Below are 24,363 nucleotides of genomic sequence, written 5' to 3' on the forward strand. Positions count from 1 at the left end.
TTTATGGACCCTTATCGCCCCCGTTCTCAAACGCCCCTGTCACCAACCTGATGCAGCGATCTGCTGCGGCCAGAGGGTGACCTCGGCCTCCACGTGGTCTTCGCCGGGAAAGGGCGCGCTCCCGGGCTCTTCCGCACTCCCCGCCAGGCTCTGTGCGTGGCGCTTTCCCGCAGCGCCCCCGGCGGCGGAAGGAGGAAAGCGACTTCCGGTTGCCCTCAGTCGAGGCGGCGGAAAGGCGGGCGTCCTCGGGGGCGGGCCCGGCGTCGTTGCCCTCACGCAACGTGACGTCCTCCAGGCCCCGCCCCCTCGGCGACGCCACGCCCCTCGCTCCCGAGAGAGACGCGCTCACTCGCAATGGCGGCCGCCCTGGCAGAAGTTTCCCGCGGGCTCCGGGCCCTGCTGGTGCGAAGTGAGTCCCTCCCGGGCGCTCGGCGCGGAGGGGCCGTGTTCCCGGCGCCCGCAGGGGCGCAGGTGACCGGTGGCTTGCGTGTCCACTCCCGTGGGCTTGCCTTCTGCGTGGTCCCAGGATCAAGGGTGCGAGGTGGCTCTTGACCGAGACCCCCGGTGACGCGCCCTTAATTTCAGGGTCAGCGCCAACGTCGCTGCCAACAAGTCAATGCTGACTCCTTGTTCACTAGCCTCTGGGGGACCTGCGACCCCCCACCTTGGGTCACGTAGAGCCATCCAAGGGTTGCGTCATTCCACGCTCTCTCCTTTCCGGGGCAGGGCTTGTGGCTCCCCACCGGCCGTTTCTGGGCCTTGGCCCCCGACCCCTGAGTTCCTCTGCACCCACGGAGAAGACCGCCAAGGCAGCGCCCCCAGACTACAGCTATGAGTCTCTGCAGGTGACTTCGGTCCCGGGGCACATCTTGCACGTGCAGCTCAACCGACCCGAGAAGAGGAACGCCATGAACAGGGCTTTCTGGAGGTCTGTGAGGGGACAGCCCGGGGGCCTGCCTGGAGGCGGTGGCTGAGGGACTGGATAGGGCTGGGTGCGTGCAGAGGGTCGATGGGCATTGGGGTAGAGGCCTCTAAGCCCTCACACGACCCTGTTTTTACTTCCACCCAGGGAGATGGTGGAGTGCTTCAACAAGATCGCCAGAGACAGCAGCTGCCGCGCCGTGGTGATCTCTGGTGCGGGAAAGATGTTCACGTCAGGTATCAGGGCCTTCTTTCCCATCAGCCCCCACACGGGTCTCCCCTGCTCCCGGGACCAGGGCCATGCTGCCGGAGTAGGGGTGGCCCGTAGCTTCTCGTGGCCACTTGTGCCCCTTCTTACCAAAGGACTGCTCTCATGTAAGCGTCCCAGTACGGAAGGCAGCCGTACCGGATGTGACGGTGCTGGGGCTCTGAAGTCTGGGTTTCCAGTCAGGGGTCGTGACCTTGGATGAGGCACTTGATGCCCTTCCGAGGTCTCTGGGTCTGTGACTGCCACGGAACCTAGGAGAGCCAGGGCCTGTGCAAGGCGGAAACCTGTGGGAGAGCAGCGGACAAGCCTTGGCAGTTGCCATTAAGAGGCGACAGCAGAGTGAGGAGGCTGTACTCCATCCAAGGGGGGAGACCTTGGGACACCTGGGAGAACAAAGGCCTCCCTCGGGACCCAGCCCTGCTGGGTTTTACTGTCACAAGGGCCTCCTACTTAGCAACTGCTTGACCATGAAGTGGTCCCCAAGTATAAAAAAAGCAGAACCTTCTAGTCCGAGCAGGGCGCGTCTTCCAGGATGCGACCTTTCTTCTGACTGCCCCAGGGACAACGGGGCTTCCAACAGCGATGCCCTTTCCCAAACCCTTCTTCCAAGGTGCCTCTGGCTGCCAGTCTCTGGGTTGGTGAGCGAGTTCTTACAGGCCCAGGCAGGGTGGCTAAACCAGGACAGCTGGTGAGAGGACGTGTTGCAGCGTGCCCAGCTGGGCTTGCTCTGGGAGGAGGTCCCTCAGCAGCACCTGTGGACTCACTGAGGACCGAGGGACGCCAGGGGGCTGAGCACGTGGTAATGGAGTTTGTGCTGGTACCACGTGCCCAGCACCGGACCAGCAGGCGGAGCGCCATCTCTTCGACTCTCGGTCTCCCTGCCCGGCCAGCTCTTGGGAGGATTGGAACCTCGTTTTACAGAGAAGGAAGCTCCAGCTCAGAAAACGAACTCACCTGGGAAAATCAGCCATGGCAACCTGGCTGTGTAGTAGCAAGCACACACACGTAACTTTCCCAAACTCACTTCCTCCCTGGAGTCGACTGCAACCCACAGTGACCCTGCAGGAGAGAGTGGCCCGGTTCCACAGCATTCCCAAGACCAGACTGGGCCTGTGAGCCCACTACTCGACCCACGGCACCCCCAGGGCCCCCAATATTCCTCCCAAAAAACACTGAGTCTCTGAGACTGTCCCCTCTTCGTGAGAGTAGAAAGCCTCATCTTTCTCCCGGGAGCAGCTGACCTGGTCGTTAGCAGTTCCACTGCTGACCATTGCCCCACCAAGAGCCTTACCCTCCCACACTGTTACCGGTCTCACCAAGGAAGGGAGGCCGCCCGCCTCACAGCTGGGCAAGTTGTTGGCAGGATGGATCCGGGGATGCTCCACCTGGCAGGGGGCGGTGTCCTGAAGACCTACGCCCCTGAGTGCCCTCCTGTGGCTGTTCCTCCTGGAGGGTGAACACCAGCGTCCTCATGGCTCACAGCCCCACCCAACCTGCCCTTGTCCCCTCTCTGCCCTTGACTCTCCTTGCTGCTCACCTGCTCTGGGCTGATGGTCCCACCCCAGGGCCTTTGCGCCTGCTGTGCTGAATAGGTGGAGCTCTCTGAGGCCAAGTTCCCCCATGACAACCTCCTCCACTTTCAGGCCTGACTGAGCTGTCACCTGCTCAGTGAGAGCGTCCTGACCACCTTATTGCAAGCTGCAGTGTCATCTCTCTGCACGCACACGCACACACATGCACGCTACCTGTCCTTCCTCCTGCTACTTTTTGTGTGTGTGAGTGAGAATTGGGGAGCCCTGGTGGTGTGGTGGTTACAGGTTAGGCTGCCTTCCACAATCAGCGGTTCGAAACACCAGTTGCTCCCCGGGAGAAAAGGCTTTCTATTCCCATAAAGAGTGACAGTCTCAGAAACCCACAAGGGCAGTCCCACCCTGTCCCATAGGGCCAATCTGTGGGTCGGCGTAGACTCTGGCAGTGAGGTTGGGGTTGGGGTTTGGGGAGGTGGGTGAAGGTTGCTCAAGTGGATCATCGATGTTCCATTCAGCTTCCACTCCTCCCGCACTGCCACCCCCTCACGTGTTTCGTGTTTCCTTCCTCCCGTCCTGACTCTCTGTTCACATGTGGTAGGTGATTCTCAGGGATGCGCCCCTCCCTGGTGTTACTGCGCCCCTTATCTCCCTGTCAGCTGTTGAGCTACAGGGGTGAGTCTCTTTAGCACAAGGATGCTCACACTTTTACAGCATGCGAGGTACTTATAAAATGAGCAAGTCAAAGTCATCTACCAACGACAGAAATGCAAACCATCTTTTTATTATTGCATGTATTCATACATGCATTGAGAATCCTTTATATGTACAGTGTAGGCTTATGTACCTTGCATAACCGCATGAGTCCATATTGCACAACACAACGCATGATGTACCTCTTTTTGGCATGACCTGAGTATACTCTGACGACTTGCACTGAATGGAATCAGCCTGGGATGCATAGTCTGGACAGTAGCTGCTGACAGCCGGCCTCAAGCACACTTCCAAGTGATCATCAGTCATGGCGGAACGGTGCTTGGACTTCATGATCTTTATGTGGCAAAAGGCTGACTCATGAATCAGTAGAGCCGAATCATGCAGTCAAGGAGGGAGCACGTGTTCTCAGGTTTGGGTACTTTCCCTCTGCGGTAACTTCCAGAACTGTTCCTGCGCTCTGGACTTCGGGGTCGGCTTGTAGTGTCAAAAGCTCCCATTGCTGTGAAAGTGATACATTTTTGTTCCCTTACTTGGTCTGCTCCCCCACTCATTTTAATACCCTTTCTTACGATAAGGAGAAAAAAAACAAGGTCTAAAAATTGGAATAACTTAGCTGATCAGTTTAGCTGCACTTAGCACAGTTGTTTGGTCATGCATTTGACACCCACATTGCATCGGATTGGCTGTGCTGTATATCACTTAAGTGACAGGATCAGTGATAGGCGCAAGTCTATTTTTTTAGTGCCATGGGATCTACTCACATGTGTTAGTCTGGGTACTTTAGGGAAACAAATCCACAGAAACTCATATATAAGAGAGTGTTATATAAAGGTTAAATGCACATCAAGAAAACATCCCAACCCAGTGCTGCCCAAGGCCACAAGTCCAGTGTTAAACCATATGTTCTACACCAATCCACAAAGTTCTCCATCTCACAAAACAAACCCAACAATGCCGACTGCAGGAGGAAAGCCGAGTCAGTGAAGGTGTGAGCATCTCAGCGCTGGCAGGTGTCTCCACACGGCTGCTCCAGCACCCAGGGCTGCATCAGGGTACGTCCATGTGGCTTCTCAGGGATGTCTCGCAGGAAGTGAGCCTTGCCAGCTGAAGCAGGGAACTGGCTAAGGCAGCTGCATCCTGGTCCAACCATCACAAAGCAAGAGACCTGAGAACTAGAAAGGCGCAGCTCACGGAGCCATTTATCTCTCCGCCCTTCCATTAACCCCACGTGTTTATCGGCCAGGTTGGCACAATAACTACGTCACCAGACTACATTTGCGATCCACTAGTAGATCACGATGGACATACTGAGCACCCTTGCTTTAGCACTTCATTCTACTCCCCAATGCTTAATGCCGACTCAGCGTGACCTTATAGGGCAGGCTCCTAACTGCTGCCGGGGGTTCCCACAAGGATTGCCTTTCCCGGGAGCAGAAAGGCTCCTCTTCCTCACGTCGAGTGCCTGGCGGCTCTGTACTGCTGACCCCAGGGTTAGCAACCCAGTCATGATCACCACTCTGCCACTTAGCACCCCCTAACAAAAACTTTATTTATTTTATCATCTGTCCCCCCACCCCCACCTGGAGAGGCAGGGGAGGTGGTCTCAGGGGCTGGAGACCCAGGAGGTGGGAAGACACCTGTCCTCTCCAAGCCCACATCCTAGAAGAGGAGGCTGGCCCCAAGCCAGGGACCCAGAGCCCAGGGTAGGCAGGGGCACTGTGTGGGAGAAGGAGGAGATAGCAGCGGGCTGCTCTTGGGCCAAGACTGTCAGGTGGTGACCTATGGCCTGAATGCAGTCAGAGGCTTGGTCTTATGACTCCTGCAGGGGGAAGGGCCGCTGTCGGCTGAGGCAGTGGGCACAGAGCCCTGGGCAGAGTGCCCGCAGTGGATAGGAGCTGGTGCCATGGTGATGAGCACTTAGCTTGTTATCCTAAGTGCGTGGGTTGCCCACCCCTGCCTGGGGCTGGGGGTGGGGTGGTGCTGAGGCAGCTGGTGCCCTGCCGTGGTGCTAGAAGTTATACCACTGCCACTGACCTTTCACATACCAGCCAACTCAGTCACCCTCAGTAGATAGGTTTCAACAGAGATCGCATTCCAAAACCGAGCCCGTGACACCCTACAGATCACAGCAGAACCTTGACCGAGAAGAACTGGGGTGAGCAAGCCAGGAAAGGGACATTCCAAAGGCAGCCAGGACGCTGCAGTGGACTGGAGCAGACAGGTGTGGACGTGGGGCAGGACCAGGCGGCATCCTGCTCTGTTCTCCCTGAGGCTGCCGCTGTGCAGAGCACACTTGACCTTGACGACTAACCACGTGATCAGGGAGCCCTGGTGGGTGGAGGTGGGCTGCCAACCCCAAAGTCAGCAGTTTGAACCCATGAGCCTCCTCCATGTGGGAAAAGCATCAGCCTTTTCTGTCCCGTCAAGTTACGGGAGATTTGTGGAAACCCACAGGGGCAGTTCTACCTTGCCCTATAGGGGAGCTATGAGTTGGGATTGACTTAATGGCAGGGCCCGTTGGGGCGGTTTGGGGGGATGAGGAAATAGGAACACCGGGAGACAGGGTGGGGCGTGGGCACAGAGGAACGGCTAGACTGGGGACGGGTTCTGAAGTTGGGACAAATGGCTTCTTTGAGTTCCCACGCCCATCTCGTAAACCCCGACCCGAGGTTCCTGCCATCAGCTCTGCCTCTGGAGCCAGCCCCGTCGGTCCCGGCTGGGTTGAGAATCTCGAGTCGACAACTGGAAAGCCACGTGCTGTGAGCTGGAGTCCATTACGCGACCGCCCACGTCGGGCTGGTGAGGGTCAAAGGAGCTGACTGGGTCAGCTGTTGGCAGTGCATCCTTCTCAGCTGCCCCCTCCCAGTGACCTTCAGTGTGGTTGGAGGGGGTACCAGCCCCCCCACTAATCACGGGTTCAATAGGGCCAGTTGTACGGTTGGGATATATAAAGATTATACTAAAGTCCTAGGGAGCATGAGAGACTAAAGAGAGATTGAAATAATGGAGTCGGACACATTTCATGGCAGCAATACTCACCCCAGCCCTCCTTGGTGGTCCACGTGGAGAGAGGGACAGGGGGAAAGGGAACAGGGGAGTGAGGTTGGGAGAGGAGAGTAACTGACAAGGCCAAGAGAGCTCGTTATGGCTAACCCAGGACTATATACTTTTGGGAGGGCGTGCAAGCCCCCTAATTACAGGTAAAAAGATACGTCACAGGAAGAGGTTGTACTAGGTTATACAGCAATGAGGGGGGAAATCTCGGGACATACACACACTAGGAAGAGGAGGGATTGGGAATATACATGTGACAAGATGGACGGATCCTAGATTCAGGATGGCAGCCTAACTGGATGTCACTGAGCCAGTTTGACCTGTTCTCTGGATCTCCATAGGAACCATGATCAGTAGGGTGTGAACCCCACCTACTGGAGGAGCCAAGCTAATGGTCGCAAGCCTTCAGGGAGAAGTAACCCCTTGTCCTTAACAGCAGGAAGAGGGCCTACCTTAGTCTAGGGACTGACTGCCTTCAGGGAGGATGGCTAAGCTGATCTCCCCCCTCATGCTGGCAAAGAGCCCCTAATGTTTGGCATGTCTTTGGGGGAGACATAGCTGGAAAAAGTCCCTTTATAACCCCACAGTCCAGAACCCTTATCATCAGCGTGTCCCTGCATCCTCCCCTTGGAGGCCCTGTCCCCAGAGATCCACTGGCCTCTGTGACACCCACATCCCATCCCTTGATAAAGGTGGTTGCTCTCTTTGGGTGGGGGCCGGGCTCTACAGAATCAGAAACCTCAGGAAATAAAAGTAGCAAAAGCTATTGTTTCCAACAGAGCCTCCAGCGGGGCCTTTTCTTTTAGCTTTGTCAGTGTGCATTGGGGGCTGGTTGCTGGGGCAGGTTGGGTTTCCAGGCAAGGAAGTGCATCCTCTGTGTTGTGCTGTGCAAGTTTGTGTGTGCCCGTGTGCGTGCATGTTGTTTCTGCGCTGTCTCCTCTCCCACCCTGTCCTGCCTTGGGAACGTGGTCGGTGGGTTCGGGCCGCCCCAGTGATGTCAAGGGGTCAAGTCAGGTTAGTGCTGTTGCTCCCCTTCCAGGCTTGTCTGTGGTTTGGCTCAGCTTTGAGCCGAGGCCGTGAGTTCACTTCCAGACCTGCAGGGCACTAGGGACTCTCAGACCAAAGGGGTTCCACCAGCACCCCCTATCCAAGTGAGCCGGCCTTTGTCTGTGGGTTTGTTCCACTCCTTCCAGACCCCTGTCTAAACGGTTGGGGATGGAGCCGGGCACCAGCTAGCTCTTCTGGTCTCCGGGTCACGCTGCGTGGAGGCAGGTGCTCAAGTGGTCATTTAGTCACTGGACTGACGGTCCCCACTAACCATTCCTTTGTGTCTCTGTCCTCCTTCCCTGCGGGTAAGGGACACCAAGGGCTGCCTTGCAGTGGTTTGGGGTACCTGCCCAGCCGTGGCTGGGTTCCGAGCCCTAGTTAGGGCAATGAATGGGGCCCTGAGCAGCTCAGGGAATGTCCTGCACACTGCCCCACCAGGTATCGATCTCATGGACATGGCTTCAGACATCATGCAGCCACAAGGGGAGGACGTAGCCCGCATCAGCTGGTACCTCCGTGACCTCATCACCAGATACCAGGAGACATTCAGTGTCATTGAGAAGGTGACCGGAGCTGGGAGGGAGCTCCTGCTGCCCATGTCTCCTGGCCAGCGCTGACCCTTGGCTCCATTTCCTCCCAGTGTCCCAAGCCCGTGATTGCAGCCATCCATGGGGCCTGCATCGGTGGAGGTGAGTGTGCTGCCCCTCCCCCCACCCTCACCTCGCCCCAGGACCTCCAGCCTCAGGTGGGTCCCCAGGATGCAGCCAGTGGAAGGGCTGGCCCTGTGGTTGTGGTTGTTGAGTGTCCCCGGCCCTTCCCTCCCAGGTGTGGACCTCATCACCGCTTGTGACATCCGCTACTGCACCCAGGATGCCTTCTTCCAGGTGAAGGTGAGCCGCCTTCCGTCCCCTTGACGCTGCCACTTCAGTCTGGGCAGGACGGCCTAGAGGATCCCTGGAGCCCCTGGGAAGTTAGCAATGATGAACTGTCAGAAGTAAGACTCAGGAGGCCGTCTCAGAGGGAGTGGGAGGGGGCTAGCGAGTGCTGATGGCGTCAGACCTGGAGGGCTACCCATGGACATCTAGGCGTGGCTGACCCCCAAGAATCCAAAGGGCAGAGGGGCATGGAGGGTGCTCTCTGCCAAACTTCAGGGCCAGGCTGAGCCAGGTGTGTTGATGAAGTGGAATGGGGTTAGGGAACTTCCCTACCTCTTCCCGGGCTGGGGTGGGGTAGGAGGGGCACAGAAGACCTGAGCAACGAGGACAGAAATGGCTCCCCTGCTCCAGGAGGTGGACATTGGTCTAGCAGCTGATGTGGGCACACTGCAGAGACTGCCCCGAGTCATCGGGAGCCAGAGGTGAGCGAGGAGGGCGCCACGGGGGCTTCCCAGACCCCAAACCCCAGCATCTTTTGACACTTGTGGCCTCTTGCAGCTTGGTCAACGAGCTGGCCTTCACTGCCCGCAAGATGCTGGCTGACGAGTCCCTGAGCAGCGGGCTGGTCAGGTAGGGTCAAGGCCAGCAGCGCACAATGGCGGCAGGGTGGGCACGGGGGGATGGAGGGGGACCTTTGGAGTTGTCCCTGGCTTTCTCTGAGCGGCCTTTCCTTTATCTTGGGAGTCTGGACTGCAATCCGCACGGTCAGCCGTTCAAGACCACTAGCTGCTCTGAGTCTCTGTTCCCGTGATGGGCTACCATCTCGAGACTCCCCAGGGGCAGTCAGGCTGTGGCCTGTGGGGTCGCCATGAGCCCGCAGACTCGATGGCAGGGGTTTGGTTTTGATGTGTGGACCCTTCTGTGATGGCCCGTGTTGATGTGAGACATCGCCGTCTGTTCGGCCACTTCCTCAGTAGTCTGGGGAACCAGAGGGAGGGCCTAAGAGGGGAGAAGCCCCCCTCCCAGGTCCCTGGTCCCCACGGCGCTTGCCTCCACAGCCGGGTGTTCCCAAACAAGGAGGCCCTGATGGAAGCCGCCTTTTCCCTCGCGGCGGAGATCGCCAGCAAGAGCCCGGTGGCCGTGCAGAGCACCAAGGTCAACCTGGTCTACTCTCAGAGCCACTCGGTGCCCGAGAGCCTCAATTTCATTGTGAGTGGCCCCTCCCAACCTGCCCCTCTGATGGTGGGCGGCTGGCCCCCTCCTACTTGCCATTGGCCCCCCCTTTGATCTTCCCGCCCTGCTCGCAGAGCTCCTGGAACATGAGCATGCTGCAGACAGAGGACATCATCAAGTCTGTCCAGGCCGCCATGGAGAAAAAAGAGCTAAAGGACATCCCCTTCTCCAAGCTCTGAGAGACCACAGGCTGGCTGGCCAGGCAGCCGGGACCCGGCCTGCCCTTCTGGGCACCTTCCCACCCAGTCTTCCAGTCTAGAACTTCCAGTCTAGAACAAACCCGGGTTTGTGTCCCCTGACCTTATCATGGCCCTGTGAACAATAAAATCATTTCAAGAACCCGGTGGCCTTCTTGGGCACAGAGATGTGAGTGAGATGCGCCCAGAGCGCCTCTAGTGGTCACCCTTCTGCAGAAAGCTGGGGGCCAGCCATCTGACGGGTGGAATGGGTGCGCGGCTGGTGATGCCCATCAGGACCTCGGGTGGGCAGGTGAGGGTCTTTGAGCAAGTGGGACTGGGAGGCTGCAGAGAGTCCCCTGCCGGTCCGATGGGGGTGACATTCGCCATGCCAGCATCCTCCTGTTGTACAGCAGGGCGGCATCTGGGGCAGCAGGGAGTGTCCTTGGGGTTTGGTGATAGGCGGGGCTCCTGGCTGCCCAGTCAGGGGCCAGTTGTCTCATCTCGCAGGGCACCAGTCTTCCTGCACCACCCATGCAGCCAACCTGCCTGGTTTGTGTGCGGGCATGTGGACAGGAGCCCCAAGCTGAGGGCCGGTCAATGCTGACCGTGGCCACCCCACGTGTGCAGAGGTGGACTGCCCCAAAGCATTTCCCTGGCTGTCAGTTTACAGAAGCAGTCTGCTCCCCCAAGACCCCTTGGGCAGGTGGGGGCACCAGGCTTTGGGTTGATGTCTGAGAACCCTGACTCTCAGGGATACCTTGAAGACAAGGGCACAGCCTGAGTTCAGTGTCCTCTCTCCTGCCTGTCCTGCTCTGAGGACTTTGTTAGGCCAGGCGGACTAGAGAAACAAATCCGGAGACACTCCGAGATGTGTGAGAGAGAGCCTGCTCTCAAGAAGTAGTTGTAGATCAGGAAAGCATCCCAGCCCAGTCCAACTCAAGTTCAGTCTCACACAGCCACGTGCAATGATGCAGAATGCAGGAACATCACCGGCCCGGTGGTGCAAAGACCCGTGGATCCGGATGCATCTCCAGGGCTCTGGCAGCCACTAGGTCTGCCAGAAGGAAGGTGAAGCATATGGTGGGGGTAGGGATGGGGGCTTCCTAGGGTGAGGGCCCTCATGAGGAAGCCACGCCCACAAGGAAGCACCATCCGGCACCTGTCACCTGATTGACAGGCTAGAGTCCACCCCTACTCTCTTATGTGTCTTCAAGTTGACTTGAAACTAGGTAACCACCCCCTAGTTTCTACAGTGACCCTAGTAGGCTCATACCGGTAGTATCCCCACTGGACAGTGGATTCGCAAACAGGCAAGTTAAGACACTTAACCTGAAGATCCCCAGCCAGGCAGGATTTGAACCCCGAGCCTCAGCCCTGATCTCAAAGCCCATGACCACTGAGATGGCGATCCTATCGGGCCAGCCGAGCAGCGCTGCCCCGGGTTTGCAGGCTGTAAATCTCGCTGGGACCACCAGGCTGCTTCTCCCCACGGAGCAGCTGGTCAGTCCAAACTGGGGCTTGGTGGTTAGCAGCCTGACGGGAAACCCACACACAGCCCGGGCTCCCTTGAAGCTCCTGGACACACAGTGCCATGAACACAGCAGAGGTATGTGGGGCACCCACGGGGTCCCCTTCAGTGTGCCGACACCTCCGGGCCATCCGGTTCCGGCCTCCTCCACTTTCACCTATTCTGCAGCCCTGCCCAGCCTTCAGGGTGCCACCCTTCCTCTGCCAACAAAGGCCTGGCCAGGGCTTTATGAGGCTCTGATAAGAAACCAGGGTCAAAGTTCAGGTTCACTTCCTCTGTGCAGAAGGGTCAGGGAGGGGCTTGGAGGACTCTGAGCCGAGCTCTGACCCAGGTGGTTTAGGCGCTGGCTAATGATATCCACTGGACAGGCTGATAAGAGAAGCCGGCTTGGGTTACCCTGGGAGAAGAGGGGAGCTGAGATCTCCTTAGACTTTGCCCTGTCAGCCACTCCCTGGTCCCCGGCTATAAGAGCCACCTTCCACATGTCACCTGTCTCTACTTCTCACGCTCTTCTCACAAGACACACCATCAGCCTCGTCTCTCAAGATGGCCTTTATGCCTGCACCTGGCTACCGGCCCACCTTCAACCCGGTGAGCTGTCAGCCCAGACCCCTCCTCACCCGGGATCTACCTGATCCACTCCCCACCGAGCCTGCGCCCAATCATGTCCTCCTCTGACTCCTGGCCTCTTCTCCGACAAGCCCACCCCCTTTGTTTTCCCTTCCCTCTGAGGGGGAAGGGCTGCCCTGAGCAGATGGCCTCCAGGGTCCCTCATTTGTCCCCCTTCCACAGACTCTGCCCTACCACCAGCCCATCCCGGGGGGCCTCTGCGTGGGGATGTCCATTTACATCCAAGGAGTGGCTAACGAGCACATGAAGAGGTAAGACGTGCCCAGGCTAGGCTCTGATGGGGGTAGTTTCTGAACCCCGGGGCCCAAGGTCTTTTTTGTCTCTTCTCCACCCTCGTGGGGGCAGGGACCCTGTCGTGCAAGTGATGGAACGTGCCTGGGTCCTCAATGGATGGCCAAAGACCAGGCTGGGGCTACGAACCCAGGACTGGGAGGTTCGATCAGGAGAGGGACCCTGGAGCCCGGGAGGGCTCAGGAGGAAGTGTCCAGCTCTCCTGAGAGCCAGCCTAGAGCTGGGAGGTGGGACTGGAACTGAGGACAGCCATGTGACCGCATGGGTCCCCCTCCCCGGGTGCTGCCCCAGGACATTTGCACTCCCTCTCGGGCTGTGGGGACTACATGTGTGAGATGGTGGGTGCCTTGGGCCATGCCCGTACATGGAGACCCAGGTGTATCCGGGGTCCAATGGCTTGGCCACTCCTGTGCCAGGGCAGGCAGGGGTGGGCGGGGGAGCGGTGCTGGGAGAATCATAAGCAGGACAGGCCAAGACCACCACCCCTGTAGACTCTGTATGCCAGTAGGGGTAACAAAAGATCAATATACTAGAGGGGTAATATGGCAGGTGGGGAAAGTATGCCCATGGGGAGGGGGATAGTGTGTCCTTAGATGGAGTGTTCCAGAAGGGGACATTTCAGCACAGTCCTGACGCAGGTGAGGCTTGGGGGCAGAGGGGGGGGTGTCCGGAGATAAAAGTAGTCCAAGCAGAGGGAGCAGTCGGGGCCTGTGGAACAGCCTGGAGGTGGCTGATTTTGAGGGAGGTCCAGCGGGAACAGTGAATGAGGGACTAGGGGTGGAAGATGAGGATAGGGAAGTTGGGATGCAGATCAGGTGGTGCCTGGAGGTGCAGGAAGGCTATGACACAGGCTGCTTGGAGGGAATGATGGGGGTGGGGGGTGGGGGAACTGGGGAGGGAGCTGGGAGACCTGAAAGGAGCTGGCAGATGCCAAGGGTTTGGGGACAGTGCCTGGGCCCTGGGCAATGCTGGGTGGAGTACTTGGTATTGAGAGAAGTTGGAGGGTGGTGGTGGAGGAGGGGGCAGGAGGAGGTGGGGTCTGGAAGGAAGCAGGACACTAAGAGATGGCGTTGAGGACCTCAAACTCTCCCCACCTCGGGTCAGGGAACCAAGATGGGATCCTCCAAGCTAGGGTGGGGTGGGGGCTCCTGGGGAGCAGGGATGAGCCCCCCTCCCCCTTGTCTCGCCTCCAGGTTTTTCGTGAACTTCGTGGTGGGACAGGGCTCAGGACAGGACATCGCCTTACACTTCAACCCCCGCTTTGACGGCTGGGACAAGGTGGTGTTCAACACGAAACAGGACAACCAGTGGGGCAGCGAGGAGAAGAAAAGGAGCATGCCCTTCAGCAAGGGCGACCCCTTTGAGCTGGTGTTCATGGTCATGGCTGAGCACTACAAGGTGAGAGGGGAGGGCGAAGAGCACTGCCCCCTCCCTCATCAGTTTGTGGGGGAAACCTCCATGCTGGTCTGTGCACACATGGTCCGTGGCTCCTGATGACTAATGTCCGTCCTCTCCCAGTCCTCCCACCCCACCCTCCCTGCCTCACCCCCCGTTTCCCATAGCTTCAGCTACAGTGGACACCCTCCTGACTGCCCCCGCCCTGCTCCCAGAGAAAAATCGCCTAGGGCTGGGGGATGACGGGGTCGGAGCACCACCCTTGACTTACCATCTTTGGGCACCAGATTTCTGATCTCACCGCGCAAAGCCAGCCCCAGGGTTTGATGTCAGACGTGTCAAGGGTCACATCTGGGCTTCACCACGCTTGACGTGTGATCGTGAGTGGGTCCTCTCAGTGTCTGGAGTCTCCATTGTATTAGACAACGGGAACGCGCCCGCAGAGAGTTACTGAGAGGCTCCGGTGATGTAGAACGTTCAGCCCTCGGACAGCCCCCCCCCCACCCTCTGGTTAGCACTAGGAATGGAAATGATGAAGGTTAGTATGCTGAGCGATGGTAACAGGGCCCAGGCCCTCACAGGATTTCGACAGTGTTTTTGGCGTGGTCCTCTGTAATCCCAGGGATGAATGAGCACTCGTGGTACAGATGAGGAAACAAGACTCAGAGAGGGAGAGTGACTCAGCTCAGGTCCCACAGCTAGGACTGGGCAGCGAGACAGAGCTAGGACTCAGACCTAGTCCGCTATCAATCTCCACTCCGAGACCAAATCCTCTATTCTTTCTCGTTCTCCAGTCTGTGGGCTGACTTGAGCCCTGCTTGACTTCTCGCCCATGCACTCTCAGGAACCTGACTCTGGAGCCCTGTCTCTCATGGCCCCTGGACTTTTGACCCCAACTTGTACTGTGAGATCCCTGCTCTTTGATTCCCGTTTCTCTCCTCCAGCAGTCATGGGTGTGGACACTCGTCTTTGCCTTCCAGGTGGTGGTAAACGGAAATCCCTTCTATGAGTATGGCCACCGGATCCCCCTCCAGATGGTCACTCACCTGGAAGTGGATGGAGACGTGCAGCTTCAATCCATCAACTTCATTGGCGGCCAGCCTGCCCCACAGCAGGTGTGTGGTGTCTCCTCCCTCTTTAAGTCCTTATCACATTCCGTTTACTTCCCGAGCATGTGTCCTATGTGAACCCCGTTGTTGGCTGATGCTGAGACAACAAGGGGAAGCCAGATGAGACTCTGGTTATAAATAGTCAGGAGGAGGAGGAGGACTGTATGTAAGTCGTCAGGGTTCGGATGGGGGATGCACAGACCGAGGAGTAAGGACTAGCATGAAGGCTATGCGGAAGTTTGGGGTACAAAGAAGTCCCCTGACCTACCCTTAGAGTCACCAGGGTTGACTGAAAAAGAGAAGGTGTGTCCTCTGAGTCAGAAAGTGAGAAGGAAAGAGCAACCTTAGGAGGAACTAATCAATGTCATTAGTCATTTGGGAAAGGCAGTGAAAAGAACAAGGAGACAACACTACAGACCCAACAGAAGAACTACGATGGGAAAACTGTACATTTCCAAGTGCCGGTCACACGAGACAAGGAAACGTCTCATGCACGTCCATGCTGCTGGGAAGGCTAACTGGCACGACCACTTTGAAAAAGACCTTGCCCGTGTCTGGGAAAGCCGGACAAACACATGCCTCATGGTACAGAAACGCCATGCTGCGTAATAATGCACACATCGCCACCGACTCTCTCTCTCTCTCTCTCTCTCTCTCTCTCTCTCTCACACACACACACACACACACACACACACACACACACACACAGTGGAGATCCACGGCAGCACTGTTTTAAAGCCTTGAAGCTCAGACAGCAGGCATCCTCAGGTAGAACGGACAGACACAAGGCAAGTTCTCAGTGACACTCAACAGTAGGCTAACCCTCAGTGACCTGATATTTAGTTGATAAACCACATTGTAGCTCATGAAATAAGCAAGCCACAGTATTTTGCTCAGCACGCTAGAGACACGTGATGAAGCTTCAAAAGATGGAAAAGAACCTGGTAGATCCGGGATCCCTGGTAACACAGGGGTTACATGCTGGGCTGTTCACTGCAAGGTCAGCAGTTTGAAACCACCAGCTGCCTCCTGTAAAGAGTTTGAGTCTCAGAACTTCCGGGAGCGGTGCTGACCTGCCCTGCAGGGGTTGCTCCTATTTGGGTTCAACCCAATGGCAGTAAATTGTGTTTTGAGAGTTGGGTGAGAGGGGTCAACGTGACACACAGACCTCCTGGGTGTTGGCTTTACACACACCAACTCCTCCAACTGGCCATCTGGGTTCCACCCTTTGAATCCAGAACCCCCTTGGATGGGGTGGGGTGGGTGGGGGGATTTCCCGCGGCAATAGACCGATACCAGAGACCCAAAGGGAGAGGACTGGGACCGTCATCAGCACGTGTTGGGACGTGAAATGAGAGGCACCGAGGGCCTCCATCATGTGCCCAGGGCCACGAGCTTCTAAGTGGCAGAACGCGGGATCAATCCCAGACAGGTCGAAGACCGCACGGATTCCTTTTGCTGCTCTGGTGGAGAAACGTTGGCAGTGCCTTCTTTCACAAGGGCTTGCGGCTGTACGTTTTCTTATCAGGCTTCCTCGGGATTTCTACAGAGGTGAGGTGTAAAGTAAAGGGTCCTCAAGGTGACGGGCTCAAAATTGGAAAGTCAAGGCACAAACCAGCTCTTTCCAGCCAGCGCCAAGCGAAGGGCATCTCCCGGGACCGTTGTCAAAAGTGCCAGGAGACAGGCGGCAGGAGCAAGCCCCATCACAGGCAGCGGAAGTCTGCCCTGTGACCCCGCTGCCAACAGGAAGAGCAGCCCCCCAACATCCGCACAGTTCATGTGAGCAGGGGCAACAAGAAGGACCGGCCTGAGGCTGGATGTGGGGGACTTCTCCTGGGCCTCTGGGTGTTGGGCTCGTGAAACAAGGCTCCCTGATGTTGTTTTTGACGCCATATCCACACCAGCCTCTGGTAAAGCACCGCTCAGGGTCCCAGGGTCAGATAGGTCCCATCATGCACCGCTCCTGGGCCACAAGGAAGGGCGCTAAACTGATTCCTGGAGAGGCAGAGATAGTGAATCAAAAGCAATCAAAGAAAATCCGGGGGATGTGGGGAGATGATGAAGAATGCATTCATCAGCAGTCATGCCTACGGCGCGGTTCCAGCAGGGCCGTGCTGGCTGAGCGGATGGCTGTGTAGAGGCAGTTCCAGCTCAGAGGCAAACACATCCCGCCCATGGAGCACACGGGTTAATGGCAAGGACCACACCAAGTTCACTGAGTGGACCACACCAAGTTCACTGAGTGGACCACACCAAGTTCACTGAATGGACCACACCAAGTCTACTGAGCGGACCACACCAAGTTCACTGAGTGGACCACACCAAGTTCACTGAAAATTGGAGACAACAAAAGAGAGATTGAGTCAAAGAAAACCACCAGGGAAAAGCTGTGGGCGAGGGAGACTCAGAGGCAATGCCAGAGAGAGAGACTCAGAGAACAACCTAGACCAGTGGACAGAGAGAGGGCGCCCACCTGACTGGGCTGCTTGGTTCCACGTGTGGAAAGGCTGTTGAGGGTGGGACACGTGATAGGACGGCACAGAGAATGGCATCTGTCTGGCATGGTACTAAAGGAGTTGGATGAAATATTCTCAGCACCTTTCAGTCTTCAGTTTACGTACCCCCTCATCACCGTCTTCTCTTGCAGGGTCCCCATGGATCCATGGCGATCCCAGCATACCCAGTAAGTACCTGCTGCTGGGTGGTGGTGCCTCCCGGAGGAGGGTACTGAGGAGGTCTGGGGACAGCTGCAGGACTCCAGGGTCCCCTCATCATTCCTGCCTTCTGTCCCCACGTGTAGGGTCCGGTACAGAGCCAGCCACCACTGAATAGCCTGCCTGTGAGTGGGCGGGTGGTGTGGGTAAATGGCAGGGGTGGTGGTCATTGGGAGGGGGGAGGGCTTGGCTGGGTCAGGGGTGCTCCCCCCCCCCCCGCGTAGTTGGTGTGCTCTCAGTCGTTATTGCAGATCATGGAATGACAGCTGTTCTTCACTTCACAGACCATGGAGGGACCCCCAACCTTCAACCCGGTACAGTGCCCCCCGCAGGGCTGAGGGTTCGGTGGTGGTGGTGGTGGTGGTAAGGGAGGGATCCTGATCCCTGGGGATCTCCGGGCGAGTCAGACATGTGGCCGGAGAGGGACCAACGGACTTGTGAGGCAGGAAGTAGGAGAGGCTAGAGCGTGGGAGGGGCAGAGATTGGGGATACTTTCCAGGAGCCTTGAGACTATTCCTCCAACCCCCCTGGGTCTGGCTCCTGAGGACCTGGGAGGATGAGACCACATGTCTTCTGCCAACAGCCGGTGCCATTTGTGGGGAGACTGCAAGGAGGACTTACGGTCCGGAGAACCATCATCATCACGGGCTTTGTTCCCGCCTCCGCCAACAGGTACAGGACCCCGGTCCAGGTGGGGGATGTCCAGCGTCGCCCCGCCTCAGAGCCAGGAGTCCAGGCCCCAGTCTCCCCCTCCCTTGGGGCGCCAGGGAGCTCTGCCTGACCCCACCTACCTCTCGCCTTTAGTTTTGCCATCAACTTCAAAGTGGGAGCCTCCGGGGACGTGGCTTTGCACATTAACCCTCGCATGAAGGAGGGCGTGGTGGTCCGCAATAGCCATTTGAACGGCTCCTGGGGGGCTGAGGAGAGGAATGTGGCCCACAACCCCTTTCGTACTGGACATTTCTTTGATGTGAGTGACAGCTTCCTACCTGCCTGCCCTTACGCCCGCCCCTGCCCCCACCCATGTCTCCGCCCTGACCCCGCCCCCTGCCCCACCCTGCCCCGCCCCTGCCCTGGTCCCGCCCCTGACCCCGCCCCACCCCTGTCCCACCTCGGCCCTGCCCCATGTCTCCGTCCCCACCCCTGCCCTGCCCCTGTCCCCACGTCTCTGTCCGGGTCCTGGCTTCATGTCCGCCTTCTCCCGGCAGCTGTCCATCCGATGCGGCACGGATCGCTTCAAGGTCTTTGCCAATGGCCAGCACCTCTTCGACTTCTCCCATCGCTTCACAGCCTTCGAGAGGGTGGACATGCTGGAGATCAAGGGTGACGTCACCCTGTCCTATGTCCAGATCTGACCCAGCCCCGGGCTGCGCCCTCAGGGCTGCAGAGTGAAGGCTGTCCTCGGATCCCCTCCCCGCCCTCAATAAAGTGTCGGAGGGTGTCTCCTGAGTGTCTGTGGCCCTGCCATCTCCTTCCTACCGCTCGGTGCCGGTCCATCCATCCAGGTATCGTCCATCCACCGCCTTTCTTTTATCGTGGATCTAGTTACGTGCCAGGCAGTGACCTTAGGGCAGTGACCTTAGGGCAGTGCTTCGCAACCTCCCTTGAGCCGCGACCCTTTCATACAGTTCCTCATGTGGTGGAGACCCCCCAAAACCATAAAATTATTTTCGTTGCTACTTCATCACTGTCATTTTGCTAATGCTGTGAATCGGAGGGCCCCCATGAAAGGGTCGTTCGACCCCAAAGGGGTTGTGACCCATAGGTTGAGAACCGCAGTCTTAGGTCATTGCTTGAATCAACTCATCTATTCCTTGTACCAGTGCCAGGGGCATGTGAATCATTATGACCACCATGTGCAGTAGGTGAGGAAACAGGCACAAAGTGCACACACACACACACACACACACACACACACACGGTTCAAACACGCAGCTCGTAAATGACAAAACTAGAATTCACCTCTACCCATGTCTTTTTGTCCATCTGTTCACTCCTTCGTCCTTCTGTTTATTGTCTCACCGACCCCTCTAGCTGATTGTAACTCATGGCGGCCCTGTGAGGTAGAGCAGGACTAACTGCCCCCATGGGCTTCCCCACTGTAACGCTCAACCGGGCCAGACAGCCTCGTCTCTCTCCTCTGGAACAAAGAGGTGGTTACGAACTGTTGGCCCGTGGCTTGCCATCTGCCGCATTGCCACTCCACCACAGGGGCTCCCCTCCTCTAGACCAGGGGCTCTCGGTGGAAATCCAGAGCTGGGCATGTGCAAACTAAGCCCCTGAGCCCAGGTGGGAGGTCCACCTGGGCACACGGACTAGGCCCAGCCACATGACATCAGCCAGGTGGGGCTAGACTCAGCCAGTAGGATTGACCAAGGCCCTCAGCCCCCTCCCCAGCGGGGGGCAGGGGGGCAGGAGAGAATAAGAGTCAGGCTTGCAGCCTGGCACGCCCTCTGGCCTCACTGCCAGTCCCTCGGTTCCGCTGCCCTTGCCCAGGTGCATGCTGTACACAGAGGGCTTCCCGAGTGAGGGGTGCAGGCGCCTGTGTGCCCCTCAGGGCCACTAGGCCGCAAGTTCTCTTGGCCTCCGGGGGTCCCCCAGTTCTGAACAGGTGTTCTTGTATTCTTTCTACATATCTTTTTTGTGTGTGCCCGTTTGCGAACCCACGTGGCTTCCATGAGGCCCAGCATGCTTTCCAGAAATAGCGTGTGCCTTTTGAGACTGTCAAACCTGAAACTTTCCTCCATAAAAATTCACTTGGATCACAAACGTGCTTCTGCCGCATGGACGCTTTCAGCATGTGGGGCAAAGAACTGAGGCAAACGCGCCAGAAACCTGTCTGCTTTGAAAGGTGGCAGGTTTGGCTTCCCTGTGTGATGGGCCCGCCGGCTTTGGGGTGAACCATAAGAGGGGTGATTCACAAACTCCTTCTAGAATATACTGCAAGAAATCCTATAAAACTTATTACTCAGATGGCTAGGCTCAGTTCAAACTTTTGCATCTATGAGGGAGCTTTCTAGAGTGATCAAAATATTCCATATCCTGGGTTACACCCATTTATGTCCCCGACAACAACAAGGCTTTCTGTCCCCTCCCCACTCCCTCCAAGACTTCAACAACCGTGTATGTAAGACTTAGACATTCCACTGATACACGAGTGATGCTGTTAGGATAGCGCAGATTTAGGGAATGTCCATTAACGCCTGCCCAGAGAGCCAAGCCACGGAAACAAGGAGCAGCGCACTGCACATGCTCAGAGGTACAGGTTTCCCGCCAGTAGGCATGGGTGGGCGCTGAACCTGGATTGGCCCACCTAGGCCAGGTGAATTCAATTCAGTCAACAGGGTCAATCAGGGGTTGTTCACCATGCGTCCCCATGGAACCCTTGAAAAGGCAGGAGCCCAGAGTCGAGACACACACTTTTGTCTGTGTGATGCTGAGCAGCTTCCACCAGGCTGCATGGTCGGGAGGAGTCCTACGGGGGCCGTGTAAACCTGAAACTTCTAACTCACATAAAACTCACTTGGATCACGAACCAGGCTTTGGCGTGAATTCTTTCTCATGCGGAGCCAAGGACCGAGGTATAGATGTAGCTCCAGAGAGATCTAACATAAGTGGTGCCGTGACTCGGATCTATAAGGTAAACCGGCGCCAACCCTCCCATCCTGGTCTCACTGGTTTCGGGCACCTTCTGGACTCTTTTCACGCCACCACCCTCCGGAGACCGCGCGTAGCTGGAAAGGAAGCCAGGCTGAACTGCTCCGGCAACATCTGGGAGGTGGATGGCTCCCCGAAGCGACTCATGGGGACACTCATAATGTATTGCCGCAGCCCCACCCTTTTGTGTATGTCTTCTTGCCTATTTTTGCTGGTGTTCGGGATTTTACGTCTGCCTTTCTGTGCTTGCCTTCCTGGGAGCTTGCATGCCTTCCCCAGACTGGATTCCTGGGAGGGGGCTGGGGCGCTGTGGTCTGCAGGCTATTCTCAAAACCTCTTTGCATCTCAATTGCCTGTTTTGTGCTCTGGCCAGCTGGATGGCTGGGTGCACCTGCATAAACTCTGTTGGTTCCTGCGGGACTCTGGCCTGGGTGGCTGGCCCCCTGTGGGCTCTCCTCTAGGCTGCAAGCTGCGGCCCCCACTTTCCGGACCACATGAGTCACTGCGCCCTGGCAGCATGGCACCACCTAGTGTCCGCCATTTTGGCTATGGGGCAATGGAGCACGTGACCCTGCCAAGGTGGCACCCACCGCTCCAACCACATGGAGGGGCAGTGCCTAGGTAGCTGGTTGCTTAGGCCCGGGAGCCAGGCCCTGCTCTCGTCCTGGGAGCCAAATGTTTCCCTTTCCCCCTCCATTCCCTTTAGCTTTCTCTGGGTTTTTCAAACAAGCTGCTTTAGTGTTCTACCAGTGTGGGTTTGTTCCTTGCTACCAGCTGGCTCTCCGTTGCCCAGGCCTAGGCCAAAGGCATACGGGAAACCGAGCCGAGTAACTGTTAACTTTTGCCTCTGGCACTTTCTGGGACAGCCCTTAATACAGCTCCACCGCCAGGATGCTCCAGCCAGAAATTCAGATCCTTTAAAGGTTCCCCGAGCTGCCGGATAGACGTCCCTTCCCTTCAGAGATTTGAGAGTCTGCTCCTGCCAGCAGGCGTCTTTGAAGGCCGTGGGGCCATGCCACACAGTGGCCCTCATAGCTTGTGGTCGAGGAAACGGTCCGACCAAAATGTCCGCTGCAGCGACTGGTCTTCGACCCTTTCCCTCACTCGGGGGCACCTGCCTGAGGCCTCAGATCCATAGCACCCCAGAGGTGAGCACTGCATCTGCGGTTATTGACCTGGAGGCATCAAGCTCTCAATAGCCGTCCTTGTTTTGTGTTTTCTAGATGGGACAGACCAGCTTGATACCCAGGAATTACCCCCTCGGATGTATCCTGTTCAATTGGGAAAGATTTGATCCAGCAAAGCTGGACAAACAGAAGTTGGTTACGCGTTGCAATTCTATTTGGCGACAGTATGTTTTAGAGGAAGGGGAGCCGTGGCCAGTCAATGGTACTTTCCCTTCCAACCCTGCAGCAGCGAGAACATTTCTGTGGAACGATGGAGAGGTGGTGGGAGATGCCGTATGTTAGCGCGTTCTTCCTTTGAAGGAAGAACAGGGATCTTTATTCCCAGTGCACCCAGGACCCCCTGAGGGACCCTGGACTAGAGGGCAACTATTACCCCAACCCTGAAGCAGCCCAGAGTATTCTACCTGTAGTAGAGGCAGCAGGGGAACTTGGTTCCCGGGCAATTTACAAGCCTTTCACCCTAATTGAACTCAAGCAAATTAAAAATGACTTGGGCAGTTACTCTAACAAACCCGAACAGCACACAGAACACTTCCAGCACCTCACCCGAGCCTGTGATCTAACCTGGAAAGATGTAATGGTCATACTGGGACAGACCATGACAGACTTTGAGAAAGAGCGGGTGCTCAAAGGTGCTAGGAAGCTTGCAGAGGAGTTACATGTGATGAATGAAAAGTACCCTGTAGGGGAAGCTGCTGTGCCTTTAACAGACCCTGCTTGGAATCACAGTGAGCCTCTGCACAAGTGGGCACGGGAACATTTCCTGGTGTGCATCACAAGTGGACTAAAGGCAGGCAGGAAAAAGGCCATTGATTATGCCAAGGTGACAGCGATTCACCAGGGACCTACTGAGTCTCCTGTAAGCTTTGTAGAGCGGATAAAGGAAGCCCTAAAGAATCATGCTGCTGTAGATATAGAATCCTACGAGGGACAAGTCTTGCTCAGAGACAAGTTTCTCACACAGGCCGCACAGGACATTTGCAAGAAACTCCAAAAACTAGTGCAAAAGTCTGAAGGAGCTACCCTAGAGGAGATGGTTGCCCATGCTAATTCGGCCTTTTACAATAGGGAGCCAGAAGGGGAGGCTTGAGCCCGGGAGAAGGAGGAAAGAAAGGACATTGGGCATGCCCAGGTATTAGCTGCACTCAATAGCAGATGCCCGTTGAATGCCTCCCAGGTTACCCAGACCTTTGAACCAGGTGCCAAGTGCTACATTTGCCGGCGGCCAGGTCATTGGGCTAGGAACTGCCCTAACCGGAACAAGCCTCAAGCCTCCTTGGACGCCATGTGTCCATTGCAAGCAGATTGGCCACTGGGCTGGCCTCTGTCCTAAGGCCCAAAACCTGGAGGGGAGGTGCCCACAGGCCAACTGGCAGCTGGTAACGGAGTAGGAGGATTGAAGGCGCCCGGTCCGGACGGCCCAGCAGCAAGAGGTAACTGTTACTGGTCTGAAACCTAGGGTGAACATTGACGTAGCAGGAAGGTCAGTGAACTTCCTGTTGGACCTGGGGACACCTTCTCTGTCCTTATTTCCTTCCCTGGACCCCTGGCACCCCGCACCTGCTCCATCCTGGGAGGGTCAGGAAAACATGTAGTTAACCATTTTACTGAACCTCTCAGATGTCTTTGGGATAACTTCTATTTTTCTCACAGCTTCTTAGTGATCCCTGAATGTCCAGCTCCTCTCCTAGGCCGAGACCTGCTGTACACCCGCATAGTCATCAAGCCTTATCCTCGTCCCTCTACAGCTTCCAGTTGTTCCTCACAGTGGAGGAGCCTTAGATTCCCCCACAGGAACCGTGGGAACAGACGAATACTCCTGTGAGCCACTGGATGGTCTGAAGATGATATTTCATTGCCACCCCAGGACAGAGGAGGGCTACACAGAGGATTCTACCTCAGACCCCTCACAGCCTTTAGGCCAGTGAGTGCCTTTACCCCGTTCCTGTGTTTACAGTGAGCAAACTCTCATCCTGTTAGTCCCAAGATTTCTATTTGTTTCCTGTGGCACTAACCTAACTTCAAGGGTACT

The 24,363-nt window shown here is 56.8% G+C and overlaps 2 protein-coding genes across 2 annotated transcripts; both read left to right on the forward strand.

The window, feature by feature from the left end:
* Positions 1-307: 307 nt before the first annotated feature.
* Positions 308-9,999, forward strand: ECH1 (enoyl-CoA hydratase 1). The gene is made up of 10 exons (XM_075537170.1): positions 308-409; positions 727-928; positions 1,070-1,158; positions 7,972-8,096; positions 8,174-8,222; positions 8,359-8,423; positions 8,820-8,890; positions 8,967-9,038; positions 9,467-9,617; positions 9,716-9,999. Exons 1-10 carry the CDS (start codon positions 355-357, stop codon positions 9,818-9,820), a joined length of 984 nt encoding a protein of 327 aa, XP_075393285.1. The 5' UTR covers positions 308-354; the 3' UTR covers positions 9,821-9,999.
* A 1,895-nt stretch (positions 10,000-11,894) lies between these two features.
* Positions 11,895-18,859, forward strand: LGALS4 (galectin 4). The gene is made up of 10 exons (XM_075536655.1): positions 11,895-11,939; positions 12,141-12,229; positions 13,463-13,667; positions 14,645-14,779; positions 17,421-17,456; positions 17,574-17,612; positions 17,772-17,801; positions 18,071-18,159; positions 18,292-18,457; positions 18,696-18,859. Exons 1-10 carry the CDS (start codon positions 11,895-11,897, stop codon positions 18,840-18,842), a joined length of 981 nt encoding a protein of 326 aa, XP_075392770.1. The 3' UTR covers positions 18,843-18,859.
* Positions 18,860-24,363: the final 5,504 nt, after the last annotated feature.

This window comes from Tenrec ecaudatus, chromosome 18, assembly GCF_050624435.1.
Source record: "Tenrec ecaudatus isolate mTenEca1 chromosome 18, mTenEca1.hap1, whole genome shotgun sequence".
NCBI classification, from domain to species: domain Eukaryota; kingdom Metazoa; phylum Chordata; class Mammalia; order Afrosoricida; family Tenrecidae; genus Tenrec; species Tenrec ecaudatus.

Excerpts from the sequence above, each read along its gene's own strand:
- ECH1 (XM_075537170.1), top strand. The coding sequence starts at position 355 with ATGGCGGCCGCCCTGGCAGAAGTTTCCCGCGGGCTCCGGGCCCTGCTG. Across the intron at positions 410-726 it reads CCGGGCCCTGCTGGTGCGAA|GGCTTGTGGCTCCCCACCGG; the intron begins GTGAGTCCCTCC and ends TTTCCGGGGCAG. Across the intron at positions 929-1,069 it reads ATGAACAGGGCTTTCTGGAG|GGAGATGGTGGAGTGCTTCA; the intron begins GTCTGTGAGGGG and ends ACTTCCACCCAG.
- LGALS4 (XM_075536655.1), top strand. The coding sequence starts at position 11,895 with ATGGCCTTTATGCCTGCACCTGGCTACCGGCCCACCTTCAACCCG. Across the intron at positions 17,613-17,771 it reads CACCACTGAATAGCCTGCCT|ACCATGGAGGGACCCCCAAC; the intron begins GTGAGTGGGCGG and ends TTCACTTCACAG. Across the intron at positions 18,160-18,291 it reads GTTCCCGCCTCCGCCAACAG|TTTTGCCATCAACTTCAAAG; the intron begins GTACAGGACCCC and ends TCTCGCCTTTAG.